General features: G+C 42.1%; 1 protein-coding gene across 1 annotated transcript in view; it reads right to left on the bottom strand.

Moving 5' to 3' along the window:
* Positions 1-214: 214 nt before the first annotated feature.
* Positions 215-23604, bottom strand: part of LOC100915332 (zinc finger protein 260-like) — a 43998-nt gene continuing 20608 nt past the window's right edge. The window contains exons 5-6 of the mRNA XM_031964076.1: positions 4065-4160; positions 215-2893 (exon numbers count right to left, since the gene is read on the bottom strand). Of these exons, the coding sequence (XP_031819936.1) occupies positions 882-2893; positions 4065-4160 (2108 nt within the window). The 3' untranslated portion in view covers positions 215-881. The remainder of the gene's footprint in view (positions 2894-4064; positions 4161-23604) is intronic.

Genomic DNA, 23604 nt, shown 5'->3' with positions numbered 1-23604 from the left:
TGTGAGGTTTTTTTAGTAGGTTTATTTATTTTTAAGTCAAAGGACTATGTGTTATTCTATCATTGAAACTTGAAGTGGTAAGCAAGATTTTTCTGAAATGATAACAAGAGTCGGGGGCGGGAGTTGGGAGTCGGGGGGCGCGAATTTTAGGGTTAGAGTTGGGAGTCGGGTTAGAGTCGGGTTAGGGGTAGAGTCGGGAGGGTTAGGGTTAGGGTTAGAGTCGGGTTAGGGTTACAGAGGAAGAAAAAACATATACACTTAGATTTTGTGTAAACACCAAAATCATTGAAAAACACATGAAAAAAGAACTTCAGAAGGCAATAAAAAAGCGAACAAAGTGATTTGTTACCAGCTTGTTGAAGCAAAATACATATGCTTTATTTAACAAAATGTAAATAAAGATTACTTTCCCTGATGTGGTAATGCTTTTAAAATTTAAATGTTTTTGTAGATGAGTAATTCTGAAATAAAAAGGAAAAAAAAAGAGAGAACTGAGCTAGTTTAAGAAATTTCAGTGGTTTTGCCAGAATGTTTAATTAAAAAACAAAACAAATTCCAAATCAAGCCCACTTGATCCACAATAAGAAACTATACTATTACCTAATGGCACCTTTGGTGTGTTGCAGCAAGGACTGTCAAGGAAGGATAGTGTTTTAAAAAAATCTCTGAGAACTCCAAATAATATGGTGGCTGGTGACATTCACTATCAGCTCATATCTATGGTATTCAAGAAAAGTTGACTATTACTTTCACAATTATATCTATCCAGCTACTCTTTAGCACCTTTCACATTAATTCACTAATGTTTCCTATGACTGTCCCATATTAAACATATAGGGGTTTTCATCAGGACAAGTCATCATACGTAAGTAGGGTATCCACTAATGCTGAGAAGTTAACCATGTTGTATTGGGAGGATAGAGCATGCAGGTATGAGTTAACATCCAAGGGTTAACAAGGTTTAATTTTTCACCGAAGGCTTTCCCACACTCTTTACATTCAAAGGGTTTCGCTCCAGTATGAGTTCTCTGATGGTTAATGAGTTCATCTTTCCGAGAGAAAGCTTTAGCACATTCATTACACTGGAAGGGTTTCACCCCAGTATGAATGCTCTGATGTCTAATAAGGGTTCTCCTCTCACTGAAGGCTTTCCCACATTCGTTACATTCAAAAGGTTTCTCTCCAGTATGAATTTTCTGATGTCTAATAAGAGTTTCCCTCTGACTGAAAGCTTTCCCACATTCATTACATTCAAAAGGTTTCTCTCCAGTATGAGTTTTCTGATGTCTTCCAAGGTGTCCCTTCAAACTAAAGGCTTTTCCGCATTCATTACAACTGAAGGGTTTCACTCCAGTATGAGTTAACTGATGTTCAATAAGGTGTACTTTCTGGCCAAAGGCTTTCCCACATTCATTACATCCAAAAGGTTTCACTCCAGTGTGAGTTATTTGATGTCTTTCAAGATGTCCCTTCAAGGTAAAGGCTTTCCCACATTCATTACATCCAAAAGGTTTCACTCCAGTATGAGTTTTTTGATGTCTTTCAAGGAGACTCTTCAAAGTAAAGGCTTTTCCGCATTCATTACAACTGAAGGGTTTCACTCCAGTATGAGTTAACTGGTGTTTAATAAGGTGTACTTTCTGGCTGAAGGCTTTCCCACATTCATTACATCCAAAAGGTTTCACTCCAGTGTGAGTTATTTGATGTCGAATAAGGCTTCCGCTGTCAATAAAAGTTTTGCCACATTCATTACACTCAAAGGGTTTTACTCCAGTATGAGTTCGCTGATGTCTAATAAGGGCTCCTTTTTCCGTGAAGGCTTTCCCACATTCTTTGCATTCAAAGGGTTTCACTCCAGTATGAGTTCTCTGGTGTATAATAAGGGTTCCCTTTGCACTGAAGGCTTTGCCACACTCACTGCATTCAAAAGGTTTCAGTCCAGTATGAGTTCTCTGGTGTCTAATCAGGGCTCCCTTCTCCGTGAAGGTTTTGCCACATTCATTACATTCAAAGGGCTTCACACCTGTGTGCGTTCTCTGATGTCTGTTAAGGTCTCCCCTCTGGATAAAGGCTTTTCCACATTCTATACATTCAAAAGGTTTCTCTCCAGTGTGAGTTCTTTTATGGCTAATAAGATGTCCCTTCTTGCTGAAGGCTTTCCCACAGTGGTTACATTCAAAAGGTTTCTCTCCAGTGTGAATTCTCTCATGGGTAATGAGGTGTCCCTTCTTGCTGAAGGCTTTCCCACAGTCACTACAGGAAAAGGGTTTCTCTCTCGTGTGGATGCCTTCATGATGAACCAAAGGTCTCTTACTGATGGAATCTTTGCCACGTTTACCACTTTCACAGGGTTTCTCTCCAGCCTGAATTCTCTGATGTTCAGGAAGATTTGATCTTCTGCCGAAGGTGTTTCCACTTTCGCTGTATTCATGTAGCTTTTCTCCAGCATGTAGTCTGTGAAACTTAAGTAGATCTGAGTGGTAGCTGAAGGGCTTCCTGCAAATGTTATACTTAGAATGGTTCTTCCCAATGGACACTGTAGTACATTTAATTAGGTCAGAAATCCCTTGGAAGCTCTTACCAAGTGTCTTATGTCTATGGAGACTTTTCCCCACACCACTACTCCATGGTGTAGCAAATCCAGACCCTGGACTAAAACTTCTCCTGAAAGTATTACACTGAGGTAGGCTCACGCTATTAAAAGCTGTCCTGTAAGCACCTGCTACTCTTCTGGATCCTCTCTCTAAAACGGCATCATATTCTCCAATTTCTCCCATTTGATAATGCTGGGAACTGTCTCCTTTAAGTCTTTTCTTAGACGCTGCTCCTGTGCTAATGGCCTGTGACCATCCTGATCGCCGAGTTTCACATCTGGTCTCCTGAGTATGGAAATCTGAAAGAAAAATTTAAAAGTCACTCAGCAGTGGTTTTGCTGGTTCTTCTCCCTTCCCCCATAACACACACACACACACACACACACACACACACACACACACACACACCATACACTCACCCTTGTCACTGACTAATTTTGGGGAGGGACCTAGGGGACATACAGGAGAAGGCTACGTGATGTAAAAATAAGAGATCAATAAACATTTACTTTTTCAATTGCTAATCATGGTGTTCTTTGCTAGGAGAAAGGAGAATGTTTTGTAGTAAATTCTACCTTCTATCTTTTGTATAAAGGTGAATGATGTTCAATGCCCAGGAAGAACAAGCCCTGTTTATAGGGAATTATAATCAGGGAGCTGAGGAAAGCATCACAGAGCACCTTGCCATTAGGAAGAAATGCCAAATAAACCAACACTTCAACAGCACTAGCACTGGAATCAGTCCTCTCAATGAAAAACAGAATCATCTTCTCGACATCAGAACAATGGAAAACCAGAAGAGAATAGGGAAAAGCAACCAACGGGAAAATGGACTTAAGCACACAAAAGGGATGTCTTTGGGTGAGCAATTGGTTTAAGAATTATTGAGCTTTGGCGTCTAAAATAGTTCAGGAAATTTTAAAACTAAAATTCTCAAACATATTGGACAGGAAAAGAATCCAAATGATAGAGGATTAGAGGGAGAAATGGAAAGCCATTTTTCCATCCCAATTTCCCCCAGTTCTTTTTCTATTGGAGTATGAATTCTGGGGCTACTTGTTACAGGCAGGAATTTTGATGAGTACTAATAATTAAAGAAAATTGATGACAAGGAAGATGACCAGCTGGAAGGGCAAAATCAGAGATTAGATTATAATGGGATTTTAGGATCCTTGTTGGCATCTCAGGGGAAAAAAAAGTTTTCTTCCTTTTATTGGTTTTAAAATTCATCTTAAATTCCCTGCCACTAACAAAAATATTTATATCTAAACGTTTTATATCTTGTTTTTTTTTTTTAAATCTCTGAGAGAGGTAGATAAGGAGAGAAAGCTATCCCCAATGGGAATTTTTCCAGTGAAAAGGAGGCTCCTGCTCCTTCAGTCCGAGGGGCTTTGGGAAATCTCCGTCCAGCACAGTTCAGCTGAGCCTGTTCTCACAAAGGGCTCATGGGACATCTTGTCACCCACTCACCTGGGTAGTGCCTTCTTGGCACTTCTCCCTCGGGCATCCAAGGTGCCTCTCCTCTCTCCAACAGAGAGATCATGTCCAAGTTGGAAACGGGCAATCCTATTCACCAGAACAGAAAAGAAGAAGTCATGGGGCTGAAAGACACCTCAGGTTTCCGTTTTCTTCATGGAAAACAGGGTGGCTGAGAAAGGGCAGGTATACGAGGGTCTCCGAAGCAAGCTCTGGGCTGAGTTCTGAGGAAGAATGGGTCTCAGTTCACCTGACCATCCTAAGAGTTATCTCTGCAGGCTTTCCACTGTCACCCCTGGGGCTCTCACAGAATTCCAGCATTGGAGAAGAGCTCAGGATCTCTGTGAGTGATCCCCACAGAAAGGACTCCCCTTCCCCACATCCCACCTGGAGAAAGCGCCTCGACCTCGGGAGGAAGCCCCGGTCTTTGGGGCAGCTGGCCGGGCAGGACTATTTTGGACATCAGACATTTTCCCCTCATCCTCGGCCCTCTGCGTTCTGCCCTTGGACAGAACTATCGTGCTCCTCTCGAGCCTTCTCTAAATGATCCCAGGATGACAGAGACCCCGCTAGAGCTTCTCTGTGTCCCAGTCTCTGAGGGTGGAGGAGACAGGGACTGCCAGGGCCTTATTCATGGAAGCCCTGCCTCTCCCCCTCCCTTGGGTGCCTGCATTAAAAACCCAAAGCTTCTCTGGACAAGCTGTGGTCACCCCAGGCCTTCCGACTACAGAAATCCTGCTGGACTTCATCCTTCCGGACTCGGCCAAACACCGATGTGGTCAAGGATCTTCTGGGCCCTGACTCACCTTCCAGAGCTGTGTCCCCTAACAAGTTTTAGTGTAGGAGCACCCAGTAAATGGCTCCTCTGTGCAGCAAACTGTTCAGAGGAGGTACAGACATAGCTAAGACGTTGCCCGTGCTTCCTGGCAGGGAGCTTCAGTCTGGGAAGAGCGAGATCCGTACAGAGCAGGACTCCATGTGAGGGCCCCGAGAAATGTTTGGAGGGGATCAAGGAAGTCTTCCTGTAGGAAGCAGTCTGATTCCCTGGGATTTTACCTTGAATCTTTCTTGTGAAGAAAAAAGGAGCCTGGAAGCTCTTCCTCAGAGCTAGCATGAGAGAGCTATGAAAGATAGGGAAGGGAAGCATCCTGATTGGGGCTGTGAAGGACTCCCTGCCACTTGGCACATAGTCTGCGATCTTTTTTTAAAAAATTATTATTATTATTTTACAATTATAACTTTTTATTGACAAAACATATGCATGGTAATTTTTTTTTACATTGTCCTTTTCACTCATTTCTGTTCTGACTTTTCCCTTCCCTCCCTCCACCCCCTTCCCTAAATGGCAGGCAGTCTTATACATATTAAATAGTTTATAGTATATCCTAGATACAATATACGTGTGCAGATCCATAGAGTTCTCTTGTTGCACAAGAAAAATCAGATTCAGAAGATAAAAATAACCTGGGAAGAAAAACAAAAATGCAAGCAGGCCACATTCATTTCCCAGTGTTCCTTCTCTGGGTGTAGCTGATTCTGTCTATTATTGATCAATTAGAATAGAATTAGATCTTCTCTTTGTCGAAGAAATCCACTTCCATCAGAATACATCCTCATAAAGTATTGTTATTGAAGTGTATAATAATCTCTGGTTCTGCTCATTTCACTCAACATCAGTTCATATAAATTTCTCCAAACCTCTCTGTATTCATCCTGATGGTCATTTCTTACAGAACAATAATATTCCATAACATTCACATATCATAATTTATTCAGCCATTCTCCAGCTAATGGGCATCTATTCATTTTCCAGTTTCTTGCCACTACAAAAAGGACTGCCACAAATATTTTTGCACATGTGGGTCCCTTTCCCTCTTTTAAGGTCTCTTTGGGATACAAGCCCAGTATCAATTCTGCTGGATCAGAGAGTATGCACAGTTTGATATCCCTTTAGGAATAGTTCCTATTTGCTCTCCAGAATGATTGGATCAGTTCACAACTCCACCAACAATGTATCAGTGTCCCAGTTTTCCCACATCCCCTCCAACATTCATCATTATTTTTTCCTGTCATCTTAGCCAATCTGACAGGTGTGTAGTGGTAACTCAGAGTTGTCTTAATTTGCATTTCTCCAATTAATAATGACTTGGAGCATCTTTTCATATGAGTAGAAATAGTTTCAATTTCATCATCTGAAAAATGTCTGTTCATATCCTTTGACCATTTATCAATTGCAGAATGGCTTGATTTCTTATAAATTAAAGTCAACTCTCTAAATATTTTGGAAATGAGGCCTTTATCAGAACCTTTAACTGTACAGATGTTTTCCCAGTTTATTGCTTCCCTTCCAATCTTGTTTGCATTAGTTTTGTTCATACAAAAGCTTTTTAATTTGATATAATCAAAATTTTCTATTTTGTAATCAATAATGATGTCTAGTTCTTCTTTGGTCACAAATTCCTTCCTCCTCCACAAGTCTTGAGAGGTAAACTATCTTATTTTCCTCTAATTTATTTATACTCTCGTTCTTTATGCCTAAATCATGGACCCATTTTGTCTTATCTTGGAGTACGGTGTTAAGTGTGGGGCCATGCCTGGAGAGACTTACACAAACTGGTGCTGAGTGAAATGAGCAGGACTAGGAGATCATTATATATTTCAACAACAATACTATATGATGACCAGTTCTGATGGACCTGGCCATTCTCAGCAACGAGATCAACCAAATCATTTCCAATGGAGCAGTAATGAACTGAACCAGCTACGCCCAGAGAAAGAACTCTGGGTGTTGACTAAAAACCATTACATTGAATTCCCAATCCCTATATTTATCCCCACCTGCATTTTTGATTTCCTTCACAAACTAATTGTACAATATTTCAGAGTCTGATTCTTTTTGTACAGCAAAATAATGGTTTAGTCATGTATACTTATTGTGTATCTAATTTATATTTTAATATATTTAACATCTACTGGTCATCCTGCCATCTGGGGGAAGGGGTGGGGGGTAAGAGGTGAAAAATTGGAACAAGAGGTTTGGCAATTGTTAATGCTGTAAAGTTACCCATGCATATAACCTGTAAATAAAAGGCTATTTAAAAAAAAAAAAAAAAAAAAAAAAGTGTGGGGCCATGCCTAGTTTCTGCCATACTAATTTCCAGTTTCCCAAGCAGTTTTTGTCAAATAGTGAATTCTTATCCCAAAAGTTGGGATCTTTGGGTTTGTCTATATACTAGATTGTTATAGTTATTGACTATTTTGTCCTGTGAACCTAACCTATTCCACTGTTCAACTAATCTATTTCTTAGCCAATACCAAATGGTTTTGGTGACTGCTGCTTTATAATATAGTTTTAGATCAGGCACAGCTAGGCCACCTTCATTTGATTTTTTTTTTCATTAGTTCCCTTGAAATTCTTGACCTTTTGTTCTTCCATATGAATTTTGTTGTTATTTTTTCTAGATCATTAAAATAGTTTCTTGGGAGTCTGATTGGTATAGCATTAAATAAATAGATTAGTTTAGGTAATATTGTCATCTTTATTATATTCACTTGACCTATCCAAGAGCATTTAATATTTTTCCAATTATTTAAATCTGACTTTATGTGTGGAAAGTGTTTTGTAATTTTGTTCATATAGTTCCTGAGTTTCCTTTGGTAGATGGATTCCCAAGTATTTTATGCTGTCGACAGCATAATATTTTGAATGGATTCTCTCTGTATCTCTTGCTGTTGGATATTGTTAGTGATGTATAAAAATGCTGAGGATTTATGTGGATTTATTTTGTATCCTGTAACTTTGCTAAAGTTGTGAATTTTCTTCACTCACTTTTAAAATTTCTTTTTCTAATTGTCCAATTGAGTTTTTAAGTGAGTTGTTTTGTTCTATGGAATTTTTTTCCATTTCGCCAATTTTATTTTTTAGAGAGCTATTTTCTTTTTTCCAATGCACTGATACTGTTTTCTTTGGAATTGTTTACCTTTTCCAATTCAAAATTCTGTTTTCAAGGATTTGATTTCTTTATCCATGCTATCTTTAAATGAGTGGGATGACTTATCCAGCCTCTCTTGGAAAGCTTTCCTTTCCTTTCCCCATTTTTCTTCTAGCTCTCTTGTGAGAGTCTTTTTAATTTCTTCTATGAGAGTCTTGTGTGTTGAAGTCCAGATCATATTCCCCTTTGGGGATTCATCTGGAGACAGTCTGTTTTTAGCCTCCTCAGGGTTTAAAGTCTGCTCCCTATCAGTATAGAAACTCTCTATTGTTAGAGCACACTTAAATTTTTTGCTCATTTTGTCAAAGAAGAATCAAAGAAAACCAACTAACAAAAAAAACAAATGCAGTCTGCTTTTTTGGGGGGCAGGGGGCTGGAGGTATTATCAAGCTTCCTCTCTAGACTGCAGGGGCAGCAGGAGGCAAGCAGGACAGCAATGGCTGTCTGCTCTTAGAACCTGAGTGTGCTGATCCTTGGGTGGGTGTGAGGTCCCAAGGACCCTAGTTTTTGGGTTATATTTTTCCCTCTGGGTTTAAGCTTCTCGTGATTTCTTTTGTGCCAGGGCAAAGCCCACACTGTGGTAAAGTTTTCCCGAAACGAGGCCAAGCCCTTTGGTCTGCTCAGTGTAGCTCCTTCAGTACTTTTTCCTGCCAGCCTTGCTGCCGCCTTCAGTCTTGGCCTGATCTAACTGCCCCCACCCCGAGCAAAAAACCTTTTGGGAAAATTTGAGGATATCTTTGTTTAATTATTTGTGGGTTTTTTCATCAAACTTAACCCGGCCTTTCATGAAATAAAAAGTATTCTAAGAGCAAGAAGGGCTTAGAAACTGGTCCTCTTGCCATCTTGGCAAGTCCACAGTTGGGACCTTTAGATGACTCAAACTCTACCAAGCACCCAAAATCCCCTCCTCCCGCCCTGGTCTTCCTGACGGGGCTCCCGTGACTTCAGGGACTCAAGCTCCCTTCCTTTCCATGGCCCGGGCCACAATCATGATGCGCCCTCCCAACCTCCAGCCTCCTTTTCCCTGTAGTTGCCCTTTTGAGGGCAGGGTTCACCTTTTTTCTTGGATGTATCCCAGTGCTCAGGCCCAAGCAAGGAAGCCCTTTTAATAGTGCCAAAGAACCGATGGAGTGGGCAGGTTTTTTATTACTACTTTCCCGGAAAACAGACTCACCCAGGAAGAGAAGTTCCTGTTCTCCAGCATCCGCTGACAGGGCTCTCTGCATGGGATCAGATCTCCCACTCCTCCCAGGTGAACTCCACCCACACCAATGTATGGTTCCTGAAATGGCAGATAGATTCTGCTCAATCTCAGCCTGTGCAGGCCAGTCCCCGGACCCCAAAAGTGGGAGGGTAGGGACTGAATGATGTGACATCCTGGGGAGGAGGATACCCGTGGCCACGCGGCACAAAGAAACCACCATTATGTAAAAGGTAACTCCCTGCCCTCGGCTCCCCACCTGCCCAAGAGATTTCCTATTTTGGCTGATTTCTCTACCAAAGACTCTGGGCCTTTGCCCCGTACTCCCTGCCAATCACCTAGAACATCTTTGTCACTGCAACTCTCTTACCTGTAATGGTCCCCCACCATGCTGGTCCTGCGGGTGGGGCTTTCAAGTCTCTGTTTTGGAGACGCCCAGGTCATGAGCTTCTGGAGTCAGGTTCAGCTTCCAGGTTTTTTCCCCATTGCGATGTAAGCCCCTTGAAATTGGGGAATGGTTTTCTTTTTGCTTGTATTTTTGCACACACATACACACACACATACATATACACACATGTATGTATGTATGCATGCATGTATACCCAGCATTGAGCTCAGTAGAATTTGTTGCTGTTTCTTACACATGACAACTTTTCATGCCCGTTCTGGAATTTCAGGCTCATAATCAACAATTTCTTCTTTGTTTTTAGGTTTTCCCTTTGTCTCCTGGCCTTTGAAATCTATTTAGATGTTTTTGGGCCATTTGTCCAATTTGGTTACCAATTATAAATTGGTTTTTTAAAATCCTCAAGGGAAGGACCGGGGTTTTCCTTAAATTTCGACTTCAGTATCACCCCGGCGGACTAAAAATTCCTTGTCAAATGCTTTTAATTGCTTGCTTTTTTCCCGGCTTTAAATGGGTTGTGTGGGCCCCGGAAACTAGAGGCCAGAAGGAACGGGCAGAGACCATCAATGATAAGAGAAAAGAGATGGTTTAATACCGCAATGATATGGTATTTCATTGAGAATAAATTGAACTCACCGGAATCCGGATAAAACCCGAAGTCATTCCTGTCATCCTCCACACCAGCCTTGGGGATGGCGGATCTGAGGAGCCTGAACTGGATGAAATGAAAGGGGGCAGGGGCAGGAGCCACCTCCCTCAGGTGGCAAACAATCTCCCTGTCCCCAGCCTCAGGTGCCTCACCTGGGACCTCCTCTGCCACAACCCAGGGCCAGGGTTCAAACTCAAAAGAAAACTCGGTCTTTCCTTCAGGGATCCTGACCTGGAAAACCACCCGTTCCTTATCCATGTCCCAAGTATTTTTACCTGTTCTGAACACTTTGACCCCGGTCTCCTGGCTGTTAGGAACAAGTCCTCCATCTCCTGGGTCCGCCTTTTCTCTGGCCTGCATTGCTGCCCTGCTCTGATGCTGACCTCCTTTGCTAAGTCCCAGCTTCAAGTCCACCTTCTAAAGAACCTTCCCATCTTCTTCTTTAATGCCTTCCCTCTGAATTATCTCCCATTTACTGTTATTCAACCATTTGTTTGTGTTGTTTCTCACCAGACTCTGAGCTATCAAGGACAAGAATAGTTGCCTTTCTTTATATTCCCACTGTCATCAGTGCCGGTCCATAAAAGATCCTGGATAAATCTTCCGGAGATTCTATTAACATGCTTTCCTCACCTGGCCAAAATTTGGGGAATTCTGTCCTTTCCATTTCTTATCATTGGCCAAAAATGCTGGATGCGGGTCCGGCCAGGGCTATCACTTTTCCCCTTTCATCTTCCCCATGACCACTCTAACTTCCCATTTCTCTTTTGGGAAGAACAAAAAGCTTTTTTAAAACCCTCTGTGCTGCCTCTCAGAAGTTACTGGGCAGCCCGTAATTTAGGCTCCCGGCAGGAGCCGTTACCAAGAGATGGGGGCCCAGCAGACTTAATGTTGGCTGGCGGCCGGGGCACCCCAGGAGCCGCCTCTTCCGGGGCGCAGACGGGAGGGGCCCGCCTTCTTGGCTCGCCTCGCTTTCCTTTTCCCGGCTAATAACCCTTAAGAGGGGGGAAAGAAGCGGGGGAGAAGGAGGGGCAGCCCCGAACCCCCGCCCCCCAAAGGCTGGCCCGGGGCAGCCCGCCCCCCCGGCCGGGCTTCCCCCTGGGCCTTTCGGGGGGGGCGGGGAACCCCCGGGGGCACTCCGGGCGGCGCCCGCTTTGGGCGCCCGCCCCGGCATTGGGGCCCTCGGGGTAAGGGCCCGCCCTGGGGGAAGACCCCCGGGGCCCGGTCAGGGGCTGGCCCGGTGCCCGGGCGCGGACCCTGAAGGGAGCCGGCGTTGGGCTGGAGGGGGCCCCGCCTCCAAAGGCCCCCCTGCCCTCTTGGGAGCCTGGGCCCCCCTCCCGACCCGGCCGGGAGGCCAGGCTTCCTGGTGGTCCCTGCCCCCGGGCCCTGCCCCCCGGGGTCCCCCAGCCCCCCCGCCCCTCCGGGCCGGGGCCACCTGGGGGCAGCCCAGGGGTCCCCCCTTCCCTTGCGAGGAGGAAGAAAACAGACGGCGCCCGGAGAGCCCTTGGCCTCCCACGGGCATGTATGTCTTTGTGTGTGCGAGCCCCGGTGCGGTGCATTGCTTTATATGTGCGACCCTGGCATGTGTATGCGGTGCTGTGTGAGCCCGTGCATGTGCATTTGTGCCAGTGCGAGCCCGTGCAGGTGCATGTGTGCTGGTGCGTGTGCACGTGCTGCGCTTTTTGGGGTCCGGTGTGCCCAGTGTGCTGGGGCTCCACCTGCAGGGGCGCCGGGGCGTGCCCCCGCCCTTAGCCCCCGGGCGGTGCGCACAAAGCTGCGCCTGGCCCCCGGGCCTCCCGGTGCCTAATCGACAGTCTGGACCTCAGGGCAGGGTTTCTCTGGACCGGAAGGACAGCCGGGCCAGAATGCGGAAGGGCGATTCCCAACATACACGGAGCGTGACGACTTTCGCCTTGGACGAGCGACGTTCCTCTGCATTCTGGAGATGAAGTCCGTTGGGAAGTGCGTGACACCCCGCCGGGCCGATTCCCAGGGCATCCCTGGGCTTCATCTCCCGAGGGCTCCCGTTCTCATTTACCGTCTGGACGCCTGGCCCGGAGGTTGAGCAATTTGCCTGCCTAATCAGCCAGAATTTGAGGACCCGGGGGTTGTTCTTGCCTCCCCTCCTCAACTTCACCCCTACCAAACTTGTTGGGGATCAGCATTTCGGGCCCCTGTCCTCTGGACAGTTTCTTAAAACCATTTCCTAAAGACTTTGCAAAGCCTTTGCAGAATTGGAGGGCGCAGCATAACAACTGGGTCATGGGGCGTGTGTGGGAAGGGGGGTGGGGAGGCCGGGCGGGGCGCGGGAAGGTCAGAGCGCCCAAAGTCCTTCACCTCCGTTTCCTTGTATGAGACGGGATCACAGGGCCCCCGACCCCCGGGGGGGTGGATTCTTCCCTGTGCGGGCGCAGTGGGTGCAATTCTGCTCATTCCCCCCTCCCGACAGAGGCCGCATGTGACCAGGGCCGGAGCCCCCGGGAAAGGCGGGAGGCCTGCCCGCAGGGGGCGCTGGCGGGCTCCGGGGCGGGGGGTGGCGGGGACCGGGGGCCTTCCCCCAAGGGATTGGACAGGCCTCCGGTCCCGGCTCGGCACCCTGACCCCAGAGGTGCGGGGTGGTGGGGGCCCGGACAATGGGGGCACGGATAATGGAGGAGGTGCCACGCGGATAATGGAGAAGATGTCATACAGATAATGGAGGAGGTGGCATATGGGGAGGAAGTTGCATGGTCAGTAAAAGCCCTTTGCTTTCGTGTTCTTTAATACTATCAATCCAAGGAGATGAGCAGGGGAAATAAAGTCCGAGGGCAAGATAGTGTGAGATCCCTTCCCTAGACTGGAGACAAAACCCCAGCATAAGAATGGATTGAGAGGCTTGGCCAGGCCCATCCGATGAAACCCGGAGCTTTGTCCCACAACATATGTGGGACAGGCCGTTAGGTGAAAGAAAAGAAACATGCCCATAGAGTCATAGTGGATAAAAAATAATTTTTAAAAGGGAAGATTTTTTGGCAGGAGCTACCGGTGGGGTAGAGCTGGTTGAAGAAAACCTGTTAAATAAACTCAGGCAGGAGGGGGGGTGGGGAGCAGACCCTTCCAAGGATGCCCCAAAGTCAGGCCAAGACAAGGAGGGGAGATGGAAGGTTGGAAGTAAGTAGCTGTTGTACTGGGTTTGGGTTCATGGGGCAAAAAGAAGGAAGGGGGAGACTGGGGAAGGTGGGAGGACCAGGTTACAAGCTTCAAGGGCCAACAGGAGGTTTTTGGAAGGGTACCCCCGGACCTTTCCAAAAAATCACTTTGGCACTGCCGGAGATGGACAGTAGTGGGGGAGGTTTACAGGCCCAGTTAAGGAGAGGGGGAAGGGGAAAGGTAGGGGTTTTTTTGGACAGTTGAGTTTGGGCCACCGTGGGGGGTTCGGTCCAGGTGGAATCAGGGGAGAGACCTGGAAGGACTATACAGAACAAGGAACCCTCTGTGAAGAGATGATAATTGAACTCATGGGGAGATGAGCCCTCCAAATTACAAAGCAAATATAGGAAAGAGAGGTTGGAGTTTTGGGGTACATACACCATTAGTGAGCATGACATGAAGATCCGGGTGATGATGAGGATGATAATGATATAAAAATACCCAGCGTTTTTATAGCACTTTAAGGTTTGCAAGTCTTAGCAAATATTTTATCTACATGAAAATTCTGGGAATTAGGTACTCTCGGTGGAGACTGGGGAACAGTCATGGAGAACCAAAAGAGCAGGGTCACATAAACATAGGTCAAAAAGAAGAAAATTGAGAAAAGGCAATAGGAGAAAAGGAGATAGGAAGATCTGAGTTCAAATCCAGTCTTAGACATTTATTAGATGTGACTCTGGACAGGTCACTTACCCTCTATTTGCCTCAATTTCTCATTCTGTAAAATGGGGACACCCTGAACAACCATATGGAAACCCAGTCCAGAATCTTTATCAAAACCCATCTGCATATCATACTAATGTAGTACTTGGATTTTTAAAGTATCACAGCAATGAGAAAGAGTGTACACCTGCACTTTGGCTTAAATGGAGCTACTCATGTTAAAGAGGGAAGATGCAGAGTCTCTCTTTGCCTTCACAACCTGAAGCCTGGTAAGGCTCGTGTCATTGAGAGTCCAGGGACCAGCATTGCTAAGGGCTCGCCCATATGAGGGGCATCGATTTCCACCTTGTAATATTAATAAGGAGCGTCCTACTTGTGATGTGAAAAGTGGAAAAGGGTAAATATAACAAATTTAGCATGAGGTTGCATAGATAAATAGAGCTTGTGCCAGGGAGGTATGGAGCTGGGCCTTATATCAGCTTGGATCCTGGAAGAGGAGCTGGTTCCCAGCCATAGAAAGCTGTGGCCAGCATGCTCCAGACTAAAATCGCAGCAGAAAACCCCAATGCTGGGGGCAAAGCATAAAGCAGCTTCAGTCTCTGCCAGACAGAGTCATTCTCTTTCTTATGAATAGATTACATTAGTCTAAGGAATGTGAGTGTATGGGAAATCTCAATAGAGTCCAGGTTTATCCTTTGCACCTCACCCTAGAAGGTTCCAATTGACTGAAAGAGGGGTGGTTTTTTTTTTAATCCTTTTTAAAAGTTAGCCTCTCTTAGGACAAAAGGAAGTGAAGAAAAGGAGGATTTGTGAATATAATCTTTTCTATTATTATACATGCTCTCTTGAAATGGAAATTTATTGTTTTATATATATCGAATCCTCTGTTGTTTTGCTGTGCATAACGAGTGTTTTTTTTTAATTTTCCTTTTCTGTCTTTTTCTATTTTATTTTTTAATTTTATATTTAGTTTCAATAAAAAATTTTAAAAAGAATAAAATAAAAGGTTAGTCTTTCTTTCCAAATATTTATCCTGTTAGCATTAATTACACAAACAATATGAGTAAATGCTAGATTTTGCATTTATCAGACACATAGACATACGTAAAAAAAGAAGTAAATACTGAAGCCCTTGTCAGTTTGGAACATAGCACACAGGAGGGATTGCCTTCCATTTCTCCTGTGCTTCTTCACTTAATCAGCAGAAGAAAAATTGGGACTGATAATGAGCATGTCACAGTTCAGCTGGGAGCCAAGGGGCTTTGAGCCTGTTACAGGATAACAACAAGAAGCTCAGGGCCCAATCACTTGAAATCTCATCAATACGCCAGTGGTGAATTTTTGCCCTTTCAGTTTCTTCTGTATGACATGAAGGACAGAATCTCTTCCAACTTGTCTTTTCCAGAAGTCTCAAAAGAAAGTTAAAAAAATAGCTAAATTGGTAAATTCTGAAACAGAATTTGTATAATCATCTTTTGAAGTTTGACATCATTATGGCAAAAACGCACTGGGCTAGTGTGCAAGAGCTGTCAAGGAAAGTGATACTTTGGTTTTGGCTCAAATCTGTTGATTATCTAAGTATAAGGGTGCAGCTCCATTGATTATCTCAACCATTTAAAATTATTCAAATAGTTGGGTAAGAACTTTTCTATGGAAGTAGAATTAGTCAGAGAATTCAACCTCTGTCTAGTCGGAACTTTCTTAATTGGGGGTTTGGAGTGATTTATAGTTCAACTAATAATTTTTATTTAACTAATAACTTTTATTTAAAATAAACTAAATTGCAGAGGAGAGATACACATAGAAGTTAGGAGATGTTAATTTACTCCTACGCTTAAAATCTAATTATTATTACATAAGCATTCTTGCCTAAAGAGAGAATCAAAAGGTAGAATTCTTTCATTCAAATTTTCTCTGCCACAACCAATGTCACTTTACATGTAAAAATACTCAAAAATCGCAAAATTTCATGGGAAGATGAAAGAAGGAATAAACGTTTATTAAATATCTATGTGCCAGGTATACAAGTTTTAGGGAAAATGGAAAACTAGTACCTCTGGTGTGGCTGTTCTTTCCAGGGAAGCTTTCTACCTTCTGTGTCTATTGAATCATCCAACTCTCACATATGGCTCCAAAAAGCTGTTTCATGTGATCCTAGTAAGGCAGTTTGGTAGATGGGATAAGCCAGGTTGAGGGCAAGTAACGGGCATGAAGCCCATTAGTGATTACGGATGACATGTAGACCTGAAACCAAGCAGCTCTTGGGAGAGCACTCAATAGCTCTCACATCCTGAGTAACAATCCGAGTAAAACTAGGCTGGTAAATGAAGGCTGGCTTACCAGAGTTGGAGGTGGAGATGGTTTTCTGTAGCAGCCACAGTGAAAAGGGACACCTTGAAGCTGGAGTGGGTGGGCTCATGACAATGCGGTTGCCATCTTCAAGAAAATGCCAATCTGCCCATCAGTGTTCCTATAATGAGAGACACTGATGAGGTCAAAGAAAAATTTTATTACACATTGGAGAACCTTATCATCCAAATGCCAAAAGAAGACAAGTTTATGATCTTGGATGAGTTTAATGCTAGAATAGGCTCAGACTATCAGATATGAGAGAAATGGAGTTGAAACAGCAACAGCAATAGCCACTTACTAGTAAAGAATTATGTATCTCGTGACTTCATCACCAACATTGTCTTCTGTTTACCTAAATGTAATAAGACTTTATGGATGCATTTTCCAGGCAAACATTGGCATTTAATAGACTCATTTTAAGGAGAAGAGACAGATGGATGCAAGATAACAAAGGTGATGGGTGAATAAGGATGCTGGACAGATCACAGACTTTTCCTGTCCAGGCTGAACATTAATATTCAATAGAAGGCAATGGTTGCAAGGCAAGATATCTATCAGAAGATTTAATGTCAACAGTTAGAGTAGCTTCTTCAAGTGTAAACAGTTTCTTGCTAACTTGGAAAGCTGAGTCAACATATGGTTGACAACAGTGAAAGAAAAAAGGAGTTGGCAGCTTTCAGATATTTGAAGTGCAGTATTGCATTTACTCATCTGCAGAAGAATATTCACAAATATCAAGATTGTTTTGATGAAAATGATGGGAAAATTCAAAAGCTGTTAAATGAAAATGAGAACTCCACAGGGTGTACCAGCAGGATAGTTCATCCATCTTTAAGAAGGCAGCATTTAGTTCCATCAAAAGTAAATTACAATCAAACTGTGCATACCCTTTGATCCAGCAGTGTTACTACTGGGCTTACATCCCAAAGAGATCATAAAGAAGGGAAAGGGACCTGTATGTGCACGAATGTTTATGGCAGCCCCTTTGTAGTGGCTAGAAACTGAAACTGAGTGGATGTCCATCAGTTGGAGAATGGCTGAATAAATTGTGGTATATGAATATTATGGAATATTATTGTTCTGTAAGAAATGACCAACAGGATGATTTCAGAAAGGCCTGGAGCGACTTACATGAACTGATGCTGGACCAGGAGATCATTATATACTTCAACAACAATTCTATATGATGACCAATTCTGATGGCCCTGGCCATCCTCAGCAATGAGATCAACCAAATCATTTCCAATGGAGCAGTAATGAACTGAACCAGCTACGCCCAGAGAAAGAACTCTGGGAGATGACTAAAACCATTACATTGAATTCCCAATCCCTATATTTTTGCCCACCTGCATTTTGGATTTCCTTCACAGGTTGATTGTACAATATTTCAGAGTCTGATTCTTTTTGTACAGCAAAATAACAGTTTGGTCATGTATACTTATTGTGTATCTAATTTATATTTTAATATATTTAACATCTACTGGTCATCCTGCCATCTGGGGGAAAGGGTGGGGGGTAAGAGGTGAAAAATTGGAACAAGAGGTTTGGCAGTTGTTAATGCTGTAAAATTACCCATACATATAACCTGTAAATAAAAGGCTATTAAATTTAAAAAATTTAAAAATTAAAAATTAAAAAAAGTAAATTACAATTGAAGCTTAGAGAGATGTAGGATTCTTGATTCTGGAAGAAGACAGATGAAATTATAGATGATGGTGCACTCAAATACAGCTTCTGAAGCTGAGATGTCACAAACTATGGATCATTTCTCTATTGTTTGTGTTAATTTGGGGAGATAATTAAAATCAAGAAAAAGGTTATTGACCAGCCAGAACCATAGCAACAATTGATTACAGCAACTGGAGAAATTTTGAGAGCTGTGGATCTGTTCACTTACCTTGGCAGTATACTCCCCAGGGATGATGGGGTTGACGCACACATATTCTTGTGTTTGGGAAGCTCCAAGAAAGTGTGGGAGAGAAGATTGCCTTTGAAAGGTCACAGAGCTGTTGTGCTGACCCCATTGTTATATGCCTGTAAAACCTAGTCAGTATGCTAGCATCATGCCAGGGAACTGAACTGCTTCCATTTAATTGTCTTGGGGAGATTCTGAAAATCAATTGGAAAATAAGATACTGGACCCTGAAGGCATTCAAACTGCTGTAGAGTGCAACTCCAATGAGCTGGCCACATTGTTCAAATATCAAATTTATGTTTGCCTAAAAAACTAATTTATGGAGAACTCTAACAGGGCAAGTGCTCATATAGAGGTCAGAAGAAGTGATACAGGGGTACTCTCAAGGTCTCCCTGAAGAACTTTGGAATTATGAGTCATGGGAGACACTGGCACAGGACCATCTAATATGGTGTGCCCACAAAAAGAAGGCAGTGTGCCCTATGAGCCTGGCAGAATCGAGTAACTTAAAGGAAATGTCAGATGTATAAATTTAGAGGCATCTCTATTCTAAAAGTTTATATGGATTATATGTTGGCAGCAGATGGTACCATTTTCTGTATATTTTGACTATGTCACTTATAGCTATGTGACTTTGGGAAACCATTATTCTTTCTTTCCTTACCTTTAAAATAAAGAGCATGGGTGCACTCCTTAAGCGCTTTGGCTACTTAGCTCTAAATCCTGATTCTATGGTCTATGAAATATGTGTGTGTGTGTGTGTGTGTGTGTGTGTGCGCTATATATACTAGCATATTGATATATATACTAGAGAAATTAGAATGCAAACAGATTTGTAGCAATGCTAAAATGGAAATTCAATAAACTAAAGGTGCTAAAGTGGAAATTCAATAAGTTAAATGGGTGAAAACTTTCCACAGAGGTATATTTGAACCTGGAATAATTTAGGGCTTAGTTTGGATCTCTCCTTTCCAAGTGTCCTTTCCCAAGTATTAGAGGCATCTGCAAATATGTTCTCTCTTTATCAGGTTAGAAGTGTCTTTGATCACGAGGACTATGTTTTATTTCATTTTCAAATACCCAAGTGCTAAGCAAAAAAGCATCTAATAAACATTTAAGAGGATTAAATTTATAAAATACCTCCAAGAAATTGGAATGAAAAAATGTCATTAAAGAATTCAACTCTAGGCAGACAAGTATGACAAATGTAATTGTCATTACAGAATGACAGAAGGTAAGAAGAATGAGTAGAGTTCTGCAAAGCTCAGGCAAGTATCGATTTAAACACAGAGAGTGGAATCTGTGAAGGAGTTTTGATTGAGAGAGATCTCCCTTTGAGGTTATGCCGAAAAATAGAGTTTGACAAAATATAGCCTGAGGATGAGCTACAGAGTAACATCAATTATTATTCATTTTCTCTTAATTTTCTCAATAATCACTTTACCAAAAGACTGAAAATGTGTTCAATGATTGAGGGAATGGATTAAAGAAAAATTTTTTTAAATCAAAGTGAGAGAATATTGGAACATCACAAGAAATGACCCATAGAAAGATTTTGAAAAGTGGAATTATGAAGAGTGAGAATTGGAGAGGGAGAAAAAAATATCATCTTCACTAACAATGACTATTAGTAACACTAACATCATTCTGAAAAGCATATTTAAACAAGAGTTCAGACTAAAAGAAGCAAGCAAGAACTTTTGTTTACCTTTTATGGATGTAAATATAAAATACTTTATTTCACACACTAAATAAAGGAAATTACTATTTCACACAGGATAGTTTTGAATTGTCTTTAAACAATTGTATTTGCAATTGCTATTTTAGAATGAAAAAGGAAAAAAATCATTTAATGAATTGATCATTCAGAAAATAGATTTCATAGGCTTACAGAATAATGAATTTAAAGATGTAAGGGACCTTAGAGACCACTGATTAGACCTCCCTTATTTTACAAATGAGGAAACAGAGGCACAGAAAAATAAGCTGGCTTATCTAAGTCACTCAGTTAATGTGTTTGAAATAGGATTTTTAATTCAGGTCTTCCTGACTCCATGTCCAGCAACCTTCCCACTGTGTCACTTGGCTGCCTCAAAGCCATTTGAGTGGTTTTGCTAAAATGATTAGTGAAAAACTAAATCTCAGATGAGGCACAATTGTTATAAAGACCTAGTCAATTTTATTGTCACATAATAGCACATAATAGCATATAATGTGTTATATGAGTGGAAAGGAACACAATCGTTTTTTAAATTCATCAAAGCACCAAATGGATTGATTTTTCTGGTGTATAAAAAGACTTTCAGATGCTTCTATATAACTAACTCCCAGCAAAATTCTAGGAAGTGGATTTCACAAAATCCCAAATATATTCCCAAGGTCAACAAAACTTGGATCTATGTCATTTGATATTACTTCTCTGATTCTTCTCAAGAGGTTCCCACATTAGTTACAGTGTGTTTCATCAGTTTCAATTATCTAATGTAATCCATTACAATTCATTAGATTATAACATCCCTGAGGGCAAGAATCATCTTTTACTCTTTTTTCTATTCTCAGAACCTAGCACAATGCATACCATATAACAGACAATAACTACTGATTGATGTGTAGGTCTCCCACAGCTGACAGCTTAATCATGTTCTAGTGGAGAGGTGGTTGGGGGGAGAGGGATGAAAGGAAACTTGCAGGTGTGCATTATGTGATGGCTTACAAGATATATTTTCTGCCTGAAGGTTTTTCCACATTCATTACATTCAAAGGGTTTCTCTCTAGCATGAGTTCTTTGATGAGTATTAAGTTGATCTTTCCTAGAGGAGGGTTTTTCACAACTGTTATGTTCGAAGGATTTTATTCCAGTAGGAATCTTCTGATGTATAATAAGGTTTCCCTTTCACTGAAAGTGTTAGCACATATATTACATTCAAAAGATTTTATTCTACCATGAGTTTTCTATGTCTATTAAGGTGTCCTCTCTCACAGAAAGTTCTCCTACATTCATTACATTCAAAGGGTTTCTCTCCAGCATGAGTTATCGGATAGATTGTAAGTTCATCTTTCCTAGAGAAGGGTTTTCCACAATCACTACATTCAAAGGCTTTTATTCCAGTATGACTCTTCTGATGTCTAATAAGGGTTTCCCTCTCACTGAAAACTTTAGCACATATATTACATTCAACAGGTTTCTCTTCAATATGAATTCTTTGATGACTTTCAAGGTTTCCCTTTAGACTGAAGGCTCTCCCATATTCATTGCATTCAAAGGGCTTCTCTCCAAGGTAAGTTAACTGATGATTAAGAAGGTATGCCTTTCAACTGAAGGCTCTGCCACATTCAGGAAATTTAAAAGGTTTCATTCTAATGTGAGTTTTCTGATGTTTAATAAGGCTTCCCTTGTCACTGAAGGCTTTCCCACAGTCATTCAAGGGATTTATTCCTGTGTGACTTCTTTGATGTCTACTAAGCTTCTCCCTGCCATCGAAGACTTCTCCACAAACATTACAATTTATGTATTTTTCTGCAGACTGAACTCCCTGACTTAAAAAGTGTTCCTTCAAATTCAGGGATTTCCCATATTCATTAAGAGGAAAGGGCTTTGCTTTATTACGAATTACCTGATGGTTAATAAGATATAGACTTTTCTACGATTATTACTTTCAAAGAGTTTTATTCCAGCATGATTTCTCTGGTGTGGTAGGAGGGTTCCTTGGTCATTGATGGCTTTCCCACATTCATTATCTTAAAAAGGTTTTACTCTGGTATCTATTAAGAGTGTCTTTCAGTTTAAAGGCTTTCCCACATTCATTATTACACTCATGGTTTTACTCCAGTGTGGGTTCTCTGATGGTTTACAAGGCCTCCCTTACGAGTAAATGCTTTCCCACATTTATTACATTCAAAGGGTTTCACTGCAGTATGTTCCATGATGCGTAATAAGGGTTCCTTTCTGGCTGAAAGCTTTTCCACATTCACTGTATTCAAAGGGTTTCTCTTCTATGAAGTCTCTGATGTTTAATGAAATTTTGTTTCATTCTGAAGATTTTCTCCCATTCACTGCATTGATAGGGCTTCTCTCCAGTAGGAGTTTTCTGTGTCTAAGAAAGATTCGAATCTCATGAAAGGCTTTCCCACGTTCACGACATTGAAAGGGTTTATTTCCAATATGAACTGTTTCATGTTGAGTGAAGTTTCTTCCATCAGTGAAGGATTTTCCATGTAATTTTATTGTATTTATGTATCTTTCCTTCTCAAATGTAATCTATGAAATTTAAGTAGGTCTGAGTGGTAACTAAAGGACTTCTTGAATTTGTGAATCTTGTAATTGTTCTTTCCTATAGAGACTGTATTACATTTAATTAGGTCTGAAATTCCCCAGGAACTCTTACCAAATGTTTTATATTTTTGTGGGACTTTTCTCATAGTATCTCTCCTCAGTGAAGAAAAGTTTGACTCTAGACTCAAATTTCTTCCAAATGTGTTATATTGAGAAACCTTCACTTTATTAAGACTTGCTCTGAGAGTAAGTGTTACTCTTTTGGATCCTTTCTCCTCATTGTCCTTGAGTGTTTGTAAAATCACACCACGTTTTCTAGTTTCTCCCATTCTATAATGCCAACAACTGTCTTCTCCCAGTCTTTTCTTAAATGATGCTTCCATGAAAATTTTCTGTATCCATCTTAAATTATGGCTTTCATATTTGGGAATCTGAAAGAAATTTTTAGAAATCACTAGTTGCTTTTTTCTGTGATGAGAAAAAGGATTCATTTTGTAGCAGATCATTGGTGGAATCACCTGGTCCTGGGGCAGGGGGGATGGTGCCTCTGGTCTAGAACTCAAAACCAAGAACTCCCTCCTCCTTCGAGTGACCAAAGCCAGCAGTGTTCCTGCTTCTGCCCTCACCAGGTGTGCTGGTTCCTTCTTATCCAGGGCCATGTCTCAGCAGCACAGTTGGGCCTGGTGTTCCTCATCAGCAGAGTTTCCCTCTGTCTTCTCCAGCTCAGATGCCTGGTTCCCCACACTGTCTAGGAGGTGAAAATTCCTGTAGCTGATCCCAGCCAAGGCTGATCCCAGGGCTTGTGCTTACTGTTTCAGTAGAAGTAGCCTGAAGGTATTTACACTTCATGAGGCCAAATCTCTGTCTAGTATCTTTATTCAGATTTTGTCTGAT

Source organism: Sarcophilus harrisii, chromosome 3, assembly GCF_902635505.1.
Source record: "Sarcophilus harrisii chromosome 3, mSarHar1.11, whole genome shotgun sequence".
Classification (NCBI taxonomy): Eukaryota; Metazoa; Chordata; class Mammalia; order Dasyuromorphia; family Dasyuridae; genus Sarcophilus; species Sarcophilus harrisii.
This window is presented reverse-complemented; position numbering and strand designations above follow the sequence as displayed.